Source organism: Corvus brachyrhynchos, unplaced genomic scaffold (genome assembly GCF_000691975.1).
Source record: "Corvus brachyrhynchos isolate BGI_N302 unplaced genomic scaffold, ASM69197v1 scaffold115, whole genome shotgun sequence".
NCBI classification, from domain to species: Eukaryota; Metazoa; Chordata; class Aves; order Passeriformes; family Corvidae; genus Corvus; species Corvus brachyrhynchos.
The window spans coordinates 16,985,874-17,005,362 of record NW_008239553.1 but is presented as its reverse complement, the minus strand read 5'-3'; the positions used below and the strand labels follow the sequence as shown (position 1 = coordinate 17,005,362).

General features: G+C 36.6%; 1 protein-coding gene across 3 annotated transcripts in view; it reads left to right on the top strand.

The window, feature by feature from the left end:
- STXBP6 (syntaxin binding protein 6) overlaps positions 1-18,544 on the top strand; it is a 93,905-nt gene extending 75,361 nt beyond the window's left edge. For all 3 annotated transcript variants that reach the window (XM_008639561.2, XM_017742225.1, XM_017742226.1), the window contains 4 exons: positions 1,743-1,873; positions 3,654-3,819; positions 14,108-14,265; positions 15,441-18,544. In XM_008639561.2, coding sequence (XP_008637783.1) covers positions 1,743-1,873; positions 3,654-3,819; positions 14,108-14,265; positions 15,441-15,464 — 479 coding nt within the window. In that variant the 3' untranslated portion in view covers positions 15,465-18,544. The remainder of the gene's footprint in view (positions 1-1,742; positions 1,874-3,653; positions 3,820-14,107; positions 14,266-15,440) is intronic.
- Positions 18,545-19,489: the final 945 nt, after the last annotated feature.

The following is a 19,489-nucleotide window of genomic DNA, read 5'->3' as shown; positions in this document are numbered from 1 at the left end:
TTTAGAAGCTTTCTTTAACTGCCAGCATCTAAAAGCAGAGAAAAGCGACTTTTCCAATAATACTCTTATTTGGTGGACCATATGGATGACATTATTTTTGGAAAGCGTTTAAGTAGAAAAAAAATAGATGACACACCAGCTTTAGTAGATTATGCAATACAATGATTATACAAATTATTTCTTCACAGAAAGTGGAAATGTGTTTGGGAGTGAATTAACATACAGCAACAGATAAGTAACATGTAAACAAAATGCATGTTTGACTACAGAAAGTGCCTAAAGCTGCTTGTAGAACTTTCATGGAGTTATACTGATTAGAAGAAATTTTTTTTAGGGAAAACATCTAATGCAGCAAGTCAATTTTCCTGCTATTGAAAAGTTAGCCTTATTAAGTACTCTTTGAAAACCTGACTCTGACTTAATGATACACTAATTTGAGCATTTATATTGCCTTTTTTATTATTTTCCAAAATAAGAGCAGTCTTCTTTATTTGTGTTTTTAAACATACATTTTGTTTGTAATAAGTAATATCATTCTTATTAATGGTTGTTATTTGTGGTACCTAATATTTGGAAAGGGACATGTTAAGCAAACTTTAGTTCCTTAATTCTTATACCTCTGTTTTTCACAGTCTGTTTGTCTGACTTGATGGATTTACAGTGTAGTAAGTGCATATACCTGTGTCTCTTGACTGGGAATCAAATGTCACAAATGTTGGTAGTGTTATACAAGCATGATCTACATGTGCCATGTTATGAAGAGACCGGAAAAAATGTTTTGTTTTTTTCAGTCAGTAACATGAAATTCAGTCGAAAGTAACAGGATTTTTTAATAAGGTACATATACTTACATGTTTGTGTTGTTGGGGTTGTTTTCCTTCTCTGTTTCCTAAATGTTGAGGATGAGAAAGAAATTACTAATACTCAGTGCTGAATATGAGGAAGTTAAGCAAATTAGCATGGGGGAAAGAGAACAGTAAGGTAATTGATGGTGCACCTCTCCTATGAGGAAAGTCTGAGAGAATTGGGTTTGTTCAGCCTGAAGAAGAGAACACTTTGGGATGACCTAATTGCAGCCTTCCAATATCTGAGAACCTACAAGAAATCTGGAGAGGGACTTTTTACAAGAGTATGTAGTGACAGGACAAGGGGAAATGGCTTCACACTGAAAGAGACTGGGTTTAAGTTAGATATTTGTAAAAAAAAAGTCTTTATTGGGAGGGTGGTAGGCGCTGGAACAAGTTGCCCAGAGAGGTGGTGGATGCCCTGTCACTGGAGGTGTTTAGGACAGACTGGATGGAGCTCTGAGCAGCCTGGTCTAGTGACAGGTGTCCCTGACCATGGCAGGGAGATTGGAACTGCATGTTCTTTAAGGTCCCTTCCAATGCAGACCATTCTGTGATTCTGTGATTGTAAGAATGAAATGGAAAGACCTTTGTTGTTATTTTGGTTTTTTTTTTACAGGATGTTGGTAACTTAAGTTGATGATGGCTAAAATATATCCAATTTTAAATAGTAGACAGCTTGTTTGGCATCATACCACCATTCTGACAATAAGGAATATGCTTTTCAGTATGTTATACTGGGAAGAGAATGCATTCTACTGTCAGAATTAGTGACATGTATTTGCTTCGTGGGACATTGTAGAAAATACACCAGCAAAACAGCTACTGATAAGTGAAGTAAACAGCATGTTTCTGAATCACAAAGCCCATTTCAGTTATATTTTTTTATATGTTCAGTGACGAACAAGAAACCAGCTCAAGCATCTATAACGAAGGTGAAGCAATTTGAAGGCTCTACGTCATTTGTCAGGAGAACGCAGTGGATGCTCGAGCAGCTTCGCCAGGTCAATGGTATAGACCCTAATCGGGTGAGTTTGAACAGTTCTAGAAAGTGAAAACTGAGCTCTTACTTAACTGATTGGTGAACCAGGCATTCTTTATTCAAAAGCCATCTGGAAATATAAGATACAAGTTTAAGTGCAGATTCTCAAAAAATAAATAACTCAGTGGAATATGCGAAGTAAATTTTGATGGGAAACAGGGGAGCAGGCTAAAACTCAGTCATATGGGGTTTTTTCTTCTTGTCTTTCCATACTTTTCTTTCTCTTTTCTTTCTCTTTTCTTTGTGAAGAGCAAAGTAAGAGCCTTGTTTGCTTCAGCTGTAGGCCTCTTGTGGTCTACTTTGGCATGCAGCTGTGGTGTGAGATAGAGCAATAGGTAGAAGTAAGAATAGAAGGGGTTACTGAGGTTCAAGTTTTTGAAATCTTGGGAATCCTGCATTTTTTCTAGGACAGTCCTCTCCTCAGATATTTCGGCATTTCTTACCTTATGCTACAAAGTGTGGTAGTGTCCTTTAGCTGCAAATGGCAAGTGAACAGTGATTTAAACTAAAAACTACCAAAAATAAAATAAAACAAATCAACCCTATATTAAATGGTTGTGGAATTATTCCTTTAATTTGGACTATACAGCCCACCTTGAGCTATCTCAAGACAAAGTTGTACTAATATGTAATAGGCTTATGAATACAATTCTCCGGTAGTAAAACAACATAATTAGAAGTTAAAAATGTGGCTCATATTATGTGCTTACAAAGTGATTTAGTGTTCTTTTTATAGCAAAATATTTTTGTGACTAACTCCCTTGGTTTCTTCAAAGTTGTGCTCTGATCAGCCACCTAAGCATCTTAACTATGGTGCATCAAATTGTGTTACTACTCAAGTCTTGGTTAGTACCTAAGTACCTAGCATCAAGGCCAGTTACTACCTAAAGTCATGGTACAAAAAAGAAGCCCTTGACCACTGCCCTATGAAATTCAAGGAGTGGAATTATATTTTCTCTGGAAGGAACTATAAAAACAAGGGAAATGACAAACAGATAAGGGATATGAGTTTTAGGCCCTTTTATAGCATCTGCCATGCAGCTATGTACGTAACAGATTGAAAGTCCTACCAAGCTCTTAAGCTTAGAAATGTTTCTTTCAAACTCATCTCCCTGTGAATTCCAAGTGTCATCAGTTGGAAAAGAACATTTACTAGATTAGATTGCAAAACAATGTTTAGCAAATATTACTAAATATATAGCACTACTTCTTGCATAAAATCCTTTTATTTTGGCAGCTGATGCCGGTATACCTGCACTTCAGTTCATTGTGGGAGTGGTCATTTGTTCATGTTCGCCTGAGTCCTTTGCAACACTTTATGAAAATGCATTAATTACAATAACTAGGACTTGTTATTTGCTTAGCTTATTTATTTGGTTGAGCGTGGATAGCAGAGCCACATCTTCTATAATATAGTGTGACCATAGGTTTTGTGTTGAGAGGCGTAAATGCTTGCATAATATAGAATACACAAGTAACTATATATCTGTAGATAGCAAGGGTTTGAGAATTTGACCTTTAATGTTTTGATCTAAATTTTGTTTTCAGATGTTTTTGTCATAGCTGACTATTCCTCATTAAAAATAACAGTAAGAAAAAAACTTCCTGCCTGTTTGGACTTTTTCATCCAAAAATATGCAGTAATTCCAGGATGGTTATGAGTTGCATGACCTTTCTGTATTTTGCAGCACAGTGCATTTTAAAAAATACCTCTCCAAATAATTTCTAAAACTGGAATAATAGAAGTGTGGTTTTTTTTCTTCTAGGATTCCCCAGAATTTGATTTACTATTTGAAAACGCGTTTGACCAATGGGTAGCAAACACAGCTTCAGAAAAATGCACATTCTTTCAGGTTCTACATCACACTTGTCAGCGATACCTTACAGACAAGAAGCCAGAATTTATCAACTGCCAAGCTAAAATTATGGGAGGTAAGCAAATCAAAGCTTAATACTTTGTAGTTGGGCATGAAATGATTTGCATGTGATTTATTCTGTGTTCAGATAAGCTTGCAGCCTAATGGCATCTTGAAATCATGGGTCTGAACTTGCTAACTTAACTGTAAACTATGCTTCAGCATTTCTCCATCAAGCACCACTTCACACTCTTCTGTTACCTTTTCATTGCTGGTTTTCAGTTCCAAAGGTTACATGCCCTTTCCACCTTGTGAGAAGTTGTTCTCCTCCCTCTTTTTAAGCAACCCTGATTTTGATTTGCCCCTCTGCTTTTGTTCATCCTAAAGTGTTTCTGGGTGGCCTGAAACATCAGCTAAAAGCCTCTTCTGCATCCCTGTTTCCTCACAAGTGGAAGCAAGTGGCTGCATGGTGCCTAATTTTCAGCTGAACTTAAACCATGACACTTTCATAAGTCATGTATCTTAAGGTGAATTTCCAGGATTAGATTTAAAAATATATGGTTAGGTAAAAAAAGTGTGGTCAATATGTGAAATAATCAGTGTTGACCATCTACTTCCTGAGTAACAAAACCTATTTTGGGAGGATTTTCACATATTTCACAAAGTATTCTTTAGGGAAATAAAATTGTTTAGTTATTCCTAGTTACTCCTTTAGTTTGAAATTTCTCAAAATAGGTTCTTTCTTTGTGTGCTCTAAACCAGAACACTTAAAACTTTTACATCTCTCGTGTTCAGTGGGAATAAAAATCTGTTTTTCTCAATGAGCTCACAAACAATAAAAGAGAAGTGCAAGCTGACTTGAGATTCCATTTAGTTGGGTTTTCTTTTTTTCCCAGTAGGAATAGCTTATAAGTATAGGGAGCCTTACTCTTTTTTTCTTGTGGAAATTCATCTCTCGTACATCTAGAGTATATTCCTGTATGTTATTATCAGACGTATTATTTTGTGCAGAGACCTTTATGTGTTCTTTTTTTCTCACTGTTTTGTTCCTTTCCTCTAAAACACCAAAAATAAACGTGAAGGGAGAAGCCATCTCCAGTTTGGTGCTTTCATTTTAGCTACTGAAACTAACAGACACAGATAACTTTGTCAATTACTAGTTTTCTTTTAGTGTCTTCTCAAACTAAGAAAAAATGTGCAAAATTTCTTGTAAGTGTCTTCTCTCATTTCTCCTTTTCCACATTAATAGGATTTCCTTTGTTTTCTTTTTGGTGTGGTGGTGGGGAGGGAGCTGCACTAATGGGTGAAGATATACTCTACAATTTTTCTATTTCATATGCAAAGTCTCATGTTGGTTATCAGCCTGCTAATGTTTCTCGTTTCCATCCTTCCTGCAAATAAGTTGTTATTAATAAACTGCCACACATACCGCCTTTGAACTTGAATTATTCTCCTATGCTTGACCTGTCCAAAATTGAGTTCCTGATTCAACTGACCCAGTTATTAACTTTATCCTAAACAAGTGTCATCACAGTGGAAAAAAAATTGACGCTGAGGTTCATAAACATATGCTTAACTTGTACTTTTTCAACACACACTAGACCCTACCATGTCCCATGAAGCATACCCACATTCTCCCTTTGACAACTTCCTGGATAAAGTGGGAGTATTCAGTAATCTCTGATAGCAGATGGTGACCATTTCCATATTCCTTGCATGTCATTCTGACTGGGCACAAATCTGGTCTGTGTGTGTACACACATGGTGCCACATATAGACACCATGTAGGGACTAATAAACCTCCTCATGGATACAGTGCTTCTGCTGTTCTTCAACTATCAACTTCTTCCTCACACTGGGTGATACACTCCCTGTTGGTAGGTTTGAATTTGACAGAAACTGTAAGAACTGTAAACCAAGTAATAGCTTGAATTTCAGTGACTTGCTGTGTGTCAGCCTCACTGAGCCAGCTGTGTGTATCAAAACCCATTATGTCCAAAACCTGAAGTACCAAGAGGTATTTTCTGGAAGACAGAGTGAAATGTGTTGTTAATCTCAGATTCATCCTGACTAGAGAAACTAAGGTCCAAATGTAGCTAAGCAAACCAAAGGACATACACCTGAAAATATAGCTTGAAATTTATTGTATCCAGTTGAGCATTTACAACTTGGATTTTTTTGTTGTTACTGTTTTGTTGGTGTATTTTGCTCACTAGTCAAAGCAGTATATTCAAATAATACTTAAATCTTGGTGTGGTCAGATTTCAGATGAGGCTTGTCATTTCATCCCCTCAACCAAGGGGATAACATTTTGAGTGATATTCTTGTGAACTTTCTGTGAAAAGTAATACTTTTTCTTTTGGATAGTTAGCCAGTTTAACTTCTAATACTCTACAAAATTTTTTAAAAAAGAAATTATTAGAATATGTATATGCATACACACACATGCTTTTTAAAGTCATTATACAGATAATTATAATATATGTGTAATGTATATCTTGTAGCTAATACATATTTTCAAAAATAAATTGCCACCAAAGAACACTTTTTCCCAAGTGGAACTGAAGATGAAGGAACTTGAAGGGCTTGTTTACAAGCCTACTTACGTTATTGAACCTTATTCGTTCCTAAAGGATAAGAGTGAAGAAAGTCATGCTGCTCCTGTTTCTGCAGGAAGTGCTTAGGAGCTTAGCTTTAAGTAAATAAAGGTGTTCTTGTGGAACTCCAGACCCTCTTCATGGCCTTCCTCCTTGCACCTCCTTTCTCTCTCACACAGACACACACACACACACTTGCCCCTTTAGACCAGAGCCCTGCCACTGACTCTTCTTCTGCAGAATCATTTTTTGCCTTATTTTCATTTGAGTGTCATGTTAGTATAGTCTGCAGAATTGAATAGGCTAGACTGTTTTCTCTGACTTGATTAATGGCATCAGTACTTACAGCAATAATGAGAACTGATGGAAGGTGTGGGTGCTAATTCTGAGAACAAAAGAACAAATTCAAGTTTAGGCACGCTGTAACAAGATTCCTCCTACTAGTGTCTTATATTAAGTATTTCAAGATTGTCTTTTGTTTAGAATTTAGGTGAGCCCTCTCCATAGTTTACGTGCATTCTGGATGTTATGGTGGAGAAGAAAGGGCTAGAGGGCTTTTATTGACTGAGGTAGGAAATATTTTCCCCTTATGTACCTTTATAACATACAGATTCTGATACTGGGATGTGTCTTGATTTGGAGTATCTTTGTGTTACGTTGTTATTTGGTGGCCATGTTTTGCTTTTACATCAGTAATATGAAAAGCAAAGTTGGAGATGGCTGGTGTGCAGAAATTGTGTCCCTTAGAGGTTGTATTCATTAGAACAGCTTGATTCTTGATATAACATTAAACTGACATTGAGGATGCAGTTGACTCTCATTTCTGGATAGCACCTTGAGATACAGCATATGAAGCTCTTCAAAGATTAATTCTGGGCTTACAATAAAGAACAAACATTTGCTGCCACCTTTAGATGCATATTAGAAATGCATTTGGTTTTAAGCTTTGTCCTATCTATATGCATTGGTATTTAACAGTTGTTCTGCTGAATTAATCAAAATATTCTTGGAAACCCAAAATGATGACTTCTTTACCCTTGTAACCTTTTCTGTAGGACACCTCGCAGCAGTTATTAATGAGTCATTCTTTTTTCCTCCAAGAATAAAATGCCAGTGCGAGAATGGTAATGAGTAATTTTTCCATACAATATTACTCATCTTGGCTTAGCACACTGGAGACCTGCTAAGCACATAGTGGTGTTTACCATACTGAGCAAGATTAATTACTGACTGAAGGAGATGAAATAAAACTTGTAGGAAGTTAGGAAGTGCCCTGAGCATCCTGATCTAGTGGGTAGCATCCCTGTCCATGGTGGGGTTTGAAACCAGATCATCTTTAACGTCCCTTTCAACCCAGGCCATTTTATGATTCTGTGAGTTAGCATGGGAAAAAAGACAATCGTTGCCCTCCCTCCTGTCAAACACCTGGCAGTTGTTTGTTTCAGTTTTTACCTGATAGACGTTGAAAAAAGTGTGTATTTGAACATACTATTCTTGCAGACGTTCACTCGTAAATTAATTCTGATGAAAATGAATTTGACCCAAAAAAAACCCCTTAAAAAATCCACAAAAACTTAATTTTTTATTTCTTTAATCTGCAATAGATGTTATTTTGGTGGTGTTTTGCTGGTTTGAAATGACCAATCGGATTTAGCCATCTTCCCATACAGAAACAACAAATTTTTAGTTTATTTAGTTTATTTAGGTATTTCTTGCCAACGTATACCAAATACTCCGTTATGGTCATTCTAGAGGTTAAAATATTAGAAACTAATTTTCTGCTGCCAAAGACCATTTCAGGTACTTTCTTTTATGCCCTGCATATTCATGTCAAGATTAATTCTGCTTTGCAATTTTATTTAACTGGATGTATTTTAGTGATCTTAAGCATAAAAGCCATGTGTTGAGATTAGAATGGATAAGAATAGTTGAGATCTTTTTCCGTAGAAATTTGGCATATAATCAGAGCTCTAAATTAACTTTCTAAAAGGGGAATCTTGTAAAAAAAAAAAAAAAAAAGTACATTATGTTCTTGCAAAATCTGTAAGGATACATAAATTGAGACGGGACATTTATCATTATAAAGGTTGATTCCTTTTTTTGCTCTGTATAACTCTGAGGCAAGGTAATGTAGAAAGCATCAACCAATATATTTGCCTGACTTTCTGAAGATTGAAGGTCTAAATGAGGTGTTATCTTCAAGATGCAGAATATTGCTCTTTGCCATAGAAATGGGATTTGGGTTTGTTTTTTTTTTCCTGTATCAAGTTGTTAGGTTTTAATGTTTACCCAGCCAGATTGGAGTTCTGTGCTTTGTTATAGTTATTGATTCTGAAAGTTTCTGGTTGGTTTGGCTGTCATTAATTATAAATACGAATTATTATTTAAAATATTAATACTTAACTTAGCATTAAGTTTATACGTATATTAGAATTTAAAGTTTTCAAGTTTAAATACACTGTTCAGTTTGGAAAGCAGGTAAAGGTTGTGTTAATATGAAATTGATCCTAGTTAGGTATTTCCTTAATTTATAACCAATACACATTATACAGTAACATCCTGTCCTGGCATCAATGCCAGCATATAAGAACATTAATGGGAGAATATAAGTTTATCTGAACAACATTTGTGACCTGTCCATTCAGCTCTTAATGCTTGTTCTGTATATTCTTCAGAACTACTGGAGATGTAAAACAGAATTGCTTTTCTGTTTCTTTTAAAGAAGGAAAAAAAGCAGTCCTGGGTGACGGACAAATGAAATCTGTAAAAGGGAAAGTTAATTTCTAATTTCAGTACTTTGACTAAACTTCAAACTTTAATACTGTATTGATGTAGGAAGGTGGAGACATCAAACTCTGTGGTGATGCTGAACCCTAGAAAAATCCAAAGTGTGTGAATGTGGTTGGCTAGGAAAACTAAAAATAACACCCCCTTTTTTTTTTTTTTAATTGGAACATTTATTAGCACTAAGACCAGATCAAGAAAATAAAAAAGCCCTTATCTATGAAAATCCTACCTACGCCAAGGAAAGCTAGCCTGGCTCCCAGTTGCTTTACAGGGAATGAACACTAGAGATCACATCCTCCAGCTCTACAGTTAAGATGAAATACAACTGCCTCGACTCATAAACTAATGATGATATTGATAAAAAGTTTGCAACGTGTTTCAAATGCTTGCTGCTGGTAGCTGGTACTTGCAGTGCTTTCCTATAGAAAGTTGCTGGTAAGTAAGATGAAGGTTGATAAATTGAGAAGTTGATGTTCAGATTTAAGTTCAGATCCAAGTTTTCAGAACTGTAAATCCAGTGAAGATTCTACTTTTTATGAATGTTCTGTCTTTCAGATTGCTTAGACATCCTTTCTGGATGATAATTTAAATATTGAAATTATCTAGAGAACATTCCACTCATGTGATACAGGAATCCATTAAGCTGTAAGAGTGTATTATCTTACAGGATTACAATCACAGAAGTACTGCTTCTGTATTCTTCTACTTATTATCTCGAGCTGTTTAATAAGGCTTTTCACATGGCTGTTTAAGAGAGGTCAGAAATTTTTTTTCTGTTTGGGCCTTTTTAGTAGCTCTTTACTCTTTTATTCAAAAGAGCTCTTAACCAAGGTTGTCAGCACAGCACCAGTATACCTGAAAGAATGTTTAACAGTTTGCTGGGAGGTGACAGGGATGAAGAAGGAGGGGAGGAATGTGTTTGTCCTGTGGACCTTTATAATCAGCTATAGTGTTAGTCTAGGAAATGTAACTCTCTGGTAATGATGATTTTAACAAAACAAATGTGCTCAGCAGGGAGAGGCAACTTATCGATGTGGGAAGTGCCACCATGGGTTGAAACTTCATCAGTCTAAATACATTGATTTTGAAATACCTTAGCTTCCTGAGTTAAATGCCTAGATTTCACTTAATCTTTCATAATTATTGTGGTGTTTCTTGGGAATCATTCCAGACTAAGTTGTTCCTTATTGTGAGCAGCTTCATGACAATTTTAGCAGTGGAAGAGATTTGCATTCATGTCTTCAGTGCTGTGTTGCAGTAATGAACAGCTCTTATTTTTTTTGTGGCATAATTCTTTCTTCCAGCAAAATACATGATTTTGATTGGTCAGTATAGTTAATATGTGGGAGTCACCCGAACCTTGACAGACTGGGAGAAACTTTCAGATTAGCAAAACTTTTAATTTCCTCTTGGGCTTCCTGTGGTCGCTTTCTTCATTCTAAAGCGTTGTTCTCAGTGATTCAGTACAGTCTGGATGGTGGAAGAAGAGATGGGGTTTTTGTAAAATTCTGTCTATAAGAGCGACATTTAAGTTGATTTTTATTGACAGTAGTTGATTGAAACAGCTGAGAGTAATGTGCATAATTAATAGAGAAAACTGTTCAGGCATAAACATAGTCATACCAGTCTTAGGTGTTTTGGATGGTGCTAAAATGTATAGCTCCTGGATTACCCTGAGGACAGGGCTGGCACAGCCAGTCACTCTCAGGTCAGCTGCTGCATTTTCCATTTGATGTTTTCCAACCATTGCTCTTGACTGATTTCATCCTGACCTTGACCAGTTCTTACTCAGTCTTCATTCTTACTTGTGAGCCATAACTTTATTTTTAGTTTATGTGGCAACAGAAGTTGATGATTTTTAATATGCTGCTTAAATAGCAAACACAGAACTTTCAAAAGTCACTTACCTGATGAAGAAATAGGAATCTGTTGACAAATACACTGTGTTCCACGCCTCCATTGTAGCAGGTTAATGCATTATGTTTCTCAATAATAATTAACACTACTTAAGCAGAAGCTCAATCAATAGTATTGACACGTCATCTGCAAGAAATACCTTTATTTAGAAAAATCCTGTGGTTCATCTTCAGGGCATGTTGGTTGACGTGGCAGAAGGTCAGCAATGTTAAATTCTGCTCCCCAGCACATTTTAAGACTCCAGAAGGTGCTTAGTTTTATAAGGTTGTCCATGTAGCCTGCTTCCCTTGAATTCAGCAGAGGCTTTGTGATCTTGTAAACAACAGATTTAATTCAGTTTCGGGAGCTTTTAAAACTCAATCCTAGAAAACAAACACTGTACAAGAGGCTAAAGCCATTAGATCACACCACCAAAAAAGGAAAACTATTTCCAGTGTAGTGTTGCTCAGTACGTGTGTTTATTGGAAAAGCTGCCTGAACAGAAGCCAAAATAATAATCTCCTTAAAAAAATTATGAACAAAATAGCAATTGACTGAAAAATTTTAAAGTAAGAATGTGTGCAGTATATAAAGTTGTTTGGCTTTACAATCAAACACCTCAGCATCTGAAGGGAGACCACTTGAAGAGATAATTTCTGTCTCTGCAAAATTCCAGCTCACGGTATTGTTAGGTATTAATCTCTTCAACAGTAATGCCAGCTGCTATATTCCTTTTCTAAATGCAACAATAGAAAAAAATCCCCAAACCTGTAACAGTCCCACATCCTATACATCCTTTTTTTATTAACTCCTGATGTGAAAAATGTAACAATATTGATATACAGGAGGCCAGGGTGCTCTTTTATTGTTATTTCTCATCTTGACTCATCATCTGTGAGTCACTGTGTGTAGGTTCTTAAGTCTCTCCTCACCTCCATAGTTTAACACTAGTTGTGTTTTAGTTTAATAAAATTGTAAGGCAGTTTTCTTTATCTCAGGAATTCCTGCATATGCAGCTTGTATTGTGCTCCACAGGCTACTCAGAGTAACCTTTAGTTTCACTATTCATTGTTTGTTTGGCCTTTCTAAGGAAAGGATTATTATTTAAAAACTGGGTCTGAAAGGATCATTTGTTCTTTTTTCTAATGAAACTGTGTGCTAGTTTCAGCTGTGTTAATTTTTTTCACAGTGGCTGGTATGGGGCAATGTTTTAGACTTGTGCTGAACACAGGGTTGATAATATGGAGATGTTTTCGTTATTGCTGAGCTGGGCTTGCACAGAGCCAAGCCTTTTCTACTTTTCGTACGACCACGCTGGCGAGGGAGCTGGGGGTGCATGGGAGGCTGGGAGGAGGAGACACAGCTTGGACAACTGACCACAGGGGTATTCCAGGCCGAATGGCATCATGCTCAATACATAAAGTGGGAGGAAGAAGGAGGAAGGGGAGGAAGTTTGGAGTAATAACATGCATCTTCATGCTGAGCTGTTACTGTGTGATGGGTGCCTGCTCTCCTGGGGATGGCTGAACCCCTGCCTGCCCATGGGAAGCAGTGAATTAATTCCTTGTTTTACTTTACTTTAGTGCATAGCTTTTGCTTTCCCTGCTAAACTATCTGTATCTTATCCCATCAATTTTCTAATTTTTACCTTTCCAATTCTCTCCCAAGTCCTACTGGTGGAAGAGTGAGCACGCAGCTGTGTGATGCTTGGTTGCTGGCAGGGGCTAAACTACAAAAAACTAGTAGCAAAATAGCCCTTCAAGTTGTTTGGGTTTGATTTTTTACCCTGAGAATATTTCTGAAGTACACTTCTCAGATTAATGATGAAAGCAGTGTCTTTGTGTCTGTTTTCACTTGTCTTTGTATGTCTCTAAGAACAGCAGACTTTAACAGCAGATTTGCTGTAGTGCTTACTTCAACTGTGTTGAATTTGTTTCATACCTTTACCAGAATAATTCATTTTAAAGTATTATGTATTTGGTTTTAATGCTGTGGAAAAAAGGACAGCCAGGATAACCCAGGGATCAAGTCCAACCAACATGGATTTACGAAAGGAAGGTACTGCTTGACTCCCCTGATGTCCTTCTATGACAAAATTACTTGCTCAGTATATGAGGGGAAGGCTGTGGATGTTGTTTATCTAGACTTCAGTAAAGTGCTTGACACCATGTCCCACACCATCCTCCTAGATCAGCTGCCTGCTTGCAGCTTGGATGGACTCTTTGATGGATAAAAATCTGGCTGGATGTCCAGGCCCAGAGAGTTGTGGTGAATGGAACTAAAATCCAGTTGGTGACCCATCGCTAGCAGTGTTCCCCAGGGCTCAGTTTTGGGGTTGATACTGTTAAACATCATTATTGATTCTCTAGATGTAGGGACTGGGGCCACCCTCAGTAGATTTGCAGATGATACTGAGATGGGTGGGGGTGTTGATGTCTCGAGGGAAGGAAGGCTTTGCAGAGGGAACTGGACAGACTCCATCAGGACAACAGCACGAGGTTCAGTAAGGCAAAGTGCCAGGTGCTGCACTTGGGTCACAGCAATCCCAGGCAGCGCTACTAGCTGGGGAAAGAGGGGCTGGCGGCCGACGAGCGACGCGGGCTTGGGGGTGCTGGTCAACAGTGGGCTTAGTTGTGAGCCAGCAGTGGGCCCAGGTGGCCAAGAAGGCCAGTGGCATCTTGGCCTGTATCAGAAGTACTGTGGCCAGCAGGACTAGGGAAGTGACCATCCCTCTGGACTCAGCATTGGTGAGGCCACACCTTGAGTACTGTGTTCAGTTTTGGGCCACGCACTTTAAAAAGGCTACTGAAGTACTGGAGAGTGTCCAGTGAAGGACAACAAGGCTCATGAGAGGTCTAGAGAACTTGTCTTATGAGGAGCAGCTGAGGGAGCTGGGTTTGTTTAGTCTCGAGGAGGCTCAGGACGATCTCATCTTTCTCTACAACCACCTGAAGCGAGGCTGTAGTGAAGTGAAGCCAGTCCAGATAGCACATCAGCTCTAGAGCATTATAAATTAAATTAATTATATTTAATACAAAACATATATATACTTGAGTGCTCTAATGGCTTCTTTTGGTGTTGCAGGAAACAGCATACTCCATTCAGCAGCAGACAGTGTGACAAGCGCAGTACAGAAGGCAAGTCAGGCCTTGAATGAGCGTGGTGAAAGGCTAGGTCGTGCAGAAGAGAAGACAGAGGAGCTGAAAAACAGTGCTCAGCAGTTTGCAGAAACTGCACATAAGGTAAGATTTCAGCAGGGTAAGACTCAGTAGGTTATGGTCACATATTTGGCTGTCAGAGTTTGTTGAATGAAAGCATGTGTCTATACTTAGCTGTATAAAGTCTTGAACTTAGCTCAGGGTATGTATCAAATCCTGCTTGTGACACCTTCTTCACCTTCTTTGCCTCTAAAAAATCCCTTCCATTTGTTGGTGACTGCACAGGATCTTCAAATGATAAATTCTGTATAGTAAAAACTTCTCAGAGTTGCCTACCAAAGATAGATTTAAAAAAAAAAATTGCTGTTTGAGGAAAGAAAGGTGTTGGTTTAAGTTCTTTCATGCTGAAATGCATTTCTATTATATCCATACAAATATTAATTTTTTAAAAAAGCATATTTGTAACCAAGTCCTTGAGTATCAAAGGTTTATGTGAGTTTAGTTTTTGAGTCATTTATTGGTTATCATTTCACCAGTAGCAAATGAGTGAATTTTAACTGCCCCTACCAGTTCTGTTTTCAAGGTAATTTCCCAGAGGGTTCACTCATCTCATCTTTGTTAGCATGCTATTATCTTCAGAAAGCAATTTTTGATTATATGGAACCTAACCCTAAGCTCTCTGCGTGGTTTGCAGTGTCAGTTTGTCTACACATTTTATACAGGTTTTAACTCACTTCATCTCTTTCTTCTCCCTCTCATTCCCAGTTAAGTCCATTTTTGAATTACTTGAATTGGAAATAATCAGTAATCACAGAGGTTGAAATGCAATCAGTCCTTTATTTTTCATCATTATTTAGTGGCAGAGCTCCTGAATAGGTGTTTTAAATTACTTGTCTAGAATTTCTGATTGTAGTTAACAATCAAAATCATTGGGTCAAAATTACTATTCTTTTAAGCATGTTTTTGTTTCTGGTGTCTTGCTCTAGTGTTCCTCACAGATAGCAAAATAATGGAACATTGGGAAACAGAGCTGTGAAAGCAGATAAATCCTGCCTCCTCGGCATGGCAAAGGGAGGCTTTGTCTGTATGTCCCAGGAAAGGGAATGGCTGTGTATCTGTATGCAAAGAAGTTAATGGATTTCAGGCATCTTTCAGAGAATTAATCTTAAACTCTTCTTATCTGGACTAGCCACATCAGGTTGATACAGCTGTTGTTATAGGTGACATCTCTTTAATTAATTTTTTTCTCTCTTTTTCAGCTTGCCATGAAGCACAAATGCTGAGATACTGCCCAAAGTTGCAATCTTCTCAAGAGAAGCTGAAAAGACTACAATCAGCAACTTTTACAGGAGATCCAGTCTTCTGTGTGCTTTTTCCTTCCTGTTCAGTGGAGATGCATTCTTTCAGTTTCTGTGCAGGAAAAAGTGTTGCGTTTCTACCTTTCTGACTTACTTTTGTTCCTCTTTTTTGATATTGCTGCACAGTCCTGCAGTACTTTCTACCTGTATTTCAGTTGTTACAGGAGTGAAAGCAAACACTGAAAAAGGACCAAATGACAAGCTGATCAGGATTAAAATAGTAATATTCCTCCATGGTTGTACAAAAAAACATTGTTGAACTGATTGTGGACATGTGCGTGGAAATAAAATCCAAAGAAGGGGTATAATTTTCGTCATTTAATGTAGCATCAGCAGAATGTGAATGGATGTTAGAATTAAACATTTGAGGTTGTAGCTATAGTGGAGGACAAACTGCTTTGTCCTAGGAAACAGAAAAAATTGTTTCTTCTAACTAATGTAGGAAGGGTTGCATGTGCACCAGCATTCAGAAGTGCATATCTGAATTTCATTCATATCAGCATTTTACACGTTCCTATTTTCACTTTCAGACTGATTATTTGAATAGTATACTGAAACACAAAGAATGTATGCTTGAGGTTTCAAAATTGAGGAAAAAAGTAATTTTTACATCTATACACACGTAGCTGTGCCTCAAACACAATCTAAAACTTATAAAATAACGTTTATTTTTACCTGTGATTTTTTTGTGTGGCTAAAGGCCCATGAAAATGAGAATGCTAAGGTCTGGGAAGATGAGAGTGCACTATTTTCAAGACATCTGTTTTTCATAAATTCTACAGTAAGAGATTTTTGAAACACTTCAGAAATTTTTCTGATTTTAATGACTTTTGTGTTAGCAAGTTATGTCTAATTTTTAATATAGAGGCTTTCAAAAAGCATGCCTTGGTACACTAGAATCAACTTCTAGTTTGAGTCTCAGCTTTCAATATGTTATCACTGGAAGGGTGACTACTTCATCTATACTCACTATATGCAATATACACACTGTATTTCTCTTACAAAATGAGTAGGTTACCTTTTTCCTTCACAGCTGTTTTCTTAACATTTTTAAGATGGTCTAACATGCTTTGAGAATGAAAAGGAATAAAAAAAGGAGAAAAAGATGTTGCTTTTTTCTTTTTTTCAAACCAGGAAGCTTGAAAAGCAATCCTTGCAGAAGGTACAGCCTTCATCTTCTGAAAATGCCTGCTCTTCATTTTTGCCCTCATCTTACCAGAGAAAAGCTGGCATTATGTGAATGTACTGTATTCATTGTAGAATATGATTTTTGCATTATTAATGACACAGCAGTCTAAAATTCTCAGAGCAGTGCTTGTAAGAGCGATAAAAGCTACTGTAGTAATTGAGAATATTTCACTTACTGCAAGCTGAAATAATGGAAAACCTCATGGAAATAGCCATTTTGTAAGAAGATGCTTGCCTTTAGGAAAGTATTCTCATTTGAACTAAGGACAGTGTCTCATTAGCTGATTGCATTCAAACTTTACATCTGTTTTGTTTTGGGGTTTTTTTTCCTGTAATAGTTTTGTATGAAGCTTTTTATTTAATTTCACATTGGGAGTTGAGAGAATGGGTCATTTGTGTAGTACCATGTGATCATTTAGATCTATTTAGCACCAGCTCCAACAGTTACCAAATCAAGCACCTACTGAAATGGAATTTGGCCACTTCTGTTATAAATCAGAACAGGTTCATTAACAACACAAGTTCTGAACACTCCGTTGAGCTATGTGTAAGTAATGCTTGCCCTGGAATTGTCTGAATGCTATTGTAGTGTGACTATGGGTATTTCTGCAATTAACCGGGAAAACAGTGCCTGACTAGAAATTAAACTTCTGCTAGATACAAAATGTTAGGCTATATATATATATTTTTTTTTTTTTTTTTAAAAAAGATGGATTATAAATCAGTCAGGGAGTACATTTTTGACCACATAGCTATCTTCTTGTCATATTTTCTGCTGCTAACCTCACAAGTCTTTCTCTCAAGAGAAAGAAGTAGATTCTGATCTGCTGCCATCTAGCCAGGCCTCTAAGCTTGCAAATAATTGGAAGAAATGTCTAAAACCCAGGTCAGATAAACCTGAAAAGAATTAGTTGTCTAAATTCAGATTAAAAGGCACATAGATTTTCAAGTGTTTTCATAAATATCAGCTGGGTAGGACAAGATCACAATTGCACTGCTAAGTTCCAGACCTCTTGTGAGTTGAACTGTACTAAAACATTGCTTTAGTCTCACTTGAGTTTTTCAGCATTTTGGGTTGTTTTATATCTTCCAGTTAAATGTATTGTTTTTTATCATAACTCTGGACTTAATTCAGCCATCAAAAGCCATTTACTATGGGAACTTTAATTAACCTAGTCTTCTGAATGAAGGAAAAGTGGTTTGTCTGTTTACTTTGTTCTTGCTGTTCATTAAAGTACAAGGTTTGGTAGTTTTTAGATAAAAAATCAAGGTGTATAAATGTTTATCCAAAGGTAAATCTTAGAGCATTGCAGTTTCCTTCTGGAACTTAGCTTGTAGTGTGTATACAAACCTAGTATTATTAGATAGTCATGTACATAACATATACTATGATTCAGGTTAATGTTCCATATGAAAGAATGTATTTGTAAATTGTAACAATATTAATAGTTTCTTTATCTTTTTAAAGTTCTGAACAGAATAAAAATAATGTATTGTTAGACTTGACTGCTGTACTGCAAACTCTCGTCTTAAAAGGCTACTTTTGTGTCTAGCAAAAGTTGTGCATTATGTGAAATATTAACAAAAATGTGTGCTCTTAAAATTGATCTTAAAGGTAGGTAGGTTTTGCTATGATTTGCCGGAAGTGTAATACTTGCTAATATCTATTGTAACCAATTCCTTGGAAGTTCTCAAAGATGTAGAAATTATTTTGTGCCATTCTGGGGAGAAAAAAAAAAAAAAGGTGGGACCTGCTCTCTTGACTAACTACTGGAAACCCTGATTTTTGTCATTAAATACTTTAACTGTGATGGAAACTGTCTTTGGATTATTTGAGTTCTCTATTCAAAACATCAATTATTTTTGAGTTAGGTTTTTATATTTCACTCTAAGCAAAATTATATAGAATTCTAGCAAAATTGAATAAAAATTATTTTCTGCTATAGTGATAAATTTTTTTTTCTAGTAATTAAAAATAGTGGAAACTAGGTTAAAGCATTGCCTGTCCAAGCAGATTACAGAGTATAATTATCGTATCTTAAAGTTAGCACCCTACCTAAAGGCTGTGTAGGTTAAAAAGAATTCTGATAATTCACTTACAGTTGCTACGAAATGCTTATTCTCAAGTTGTTAATGTTTTCTTTTGGATATCTAATTTTATTGATTTTTTTTTTTTTATCAAAGCACAAGCAATTTTAATTACCCTGTAAGAATAACACTATAAAGGTAGAGTTCTTCTACACACAGAGAAGCAATCCCTTAGATTCAAAGGAGGTCTACTTGCACAAGAACCATATCCAATACGAATTGACTTTGCTGCCATCTCTCTTTTTAGGCTTAAATATGATCCCTACGATTGTAATCTCAAAAATGTCTTGTTGGCAAATACTGCCAACTGTTTGATTACTGTAGTTACTAGGTAAGTTTGCTAGAATGCGTGTTATCCATAGATGTTGAATACCATACGTCCCCAATGCCCAACCTTGATGAACCTCTTAAGAGAAATAGATCTCTGGTGGATCAGAAGCTACTTTGATCTGGACAGCGTTTTGTTGTAGATTGAATATAACTATTTGTCAGTTCTTTTCTATTGTTGTTGTACGTTTGTCCTATAAGGTAGAAAGACAGAATGTTTAGTTAATTTTTGAACATTCTTTTAGATCAATTTCACCATGTCATTTTTTAAATTGATACTATGATTTTCATAAAACATCAATTTGTTGCTGTGTATAAATTAAGGAAAAGATGATAGGGTTTTGTTT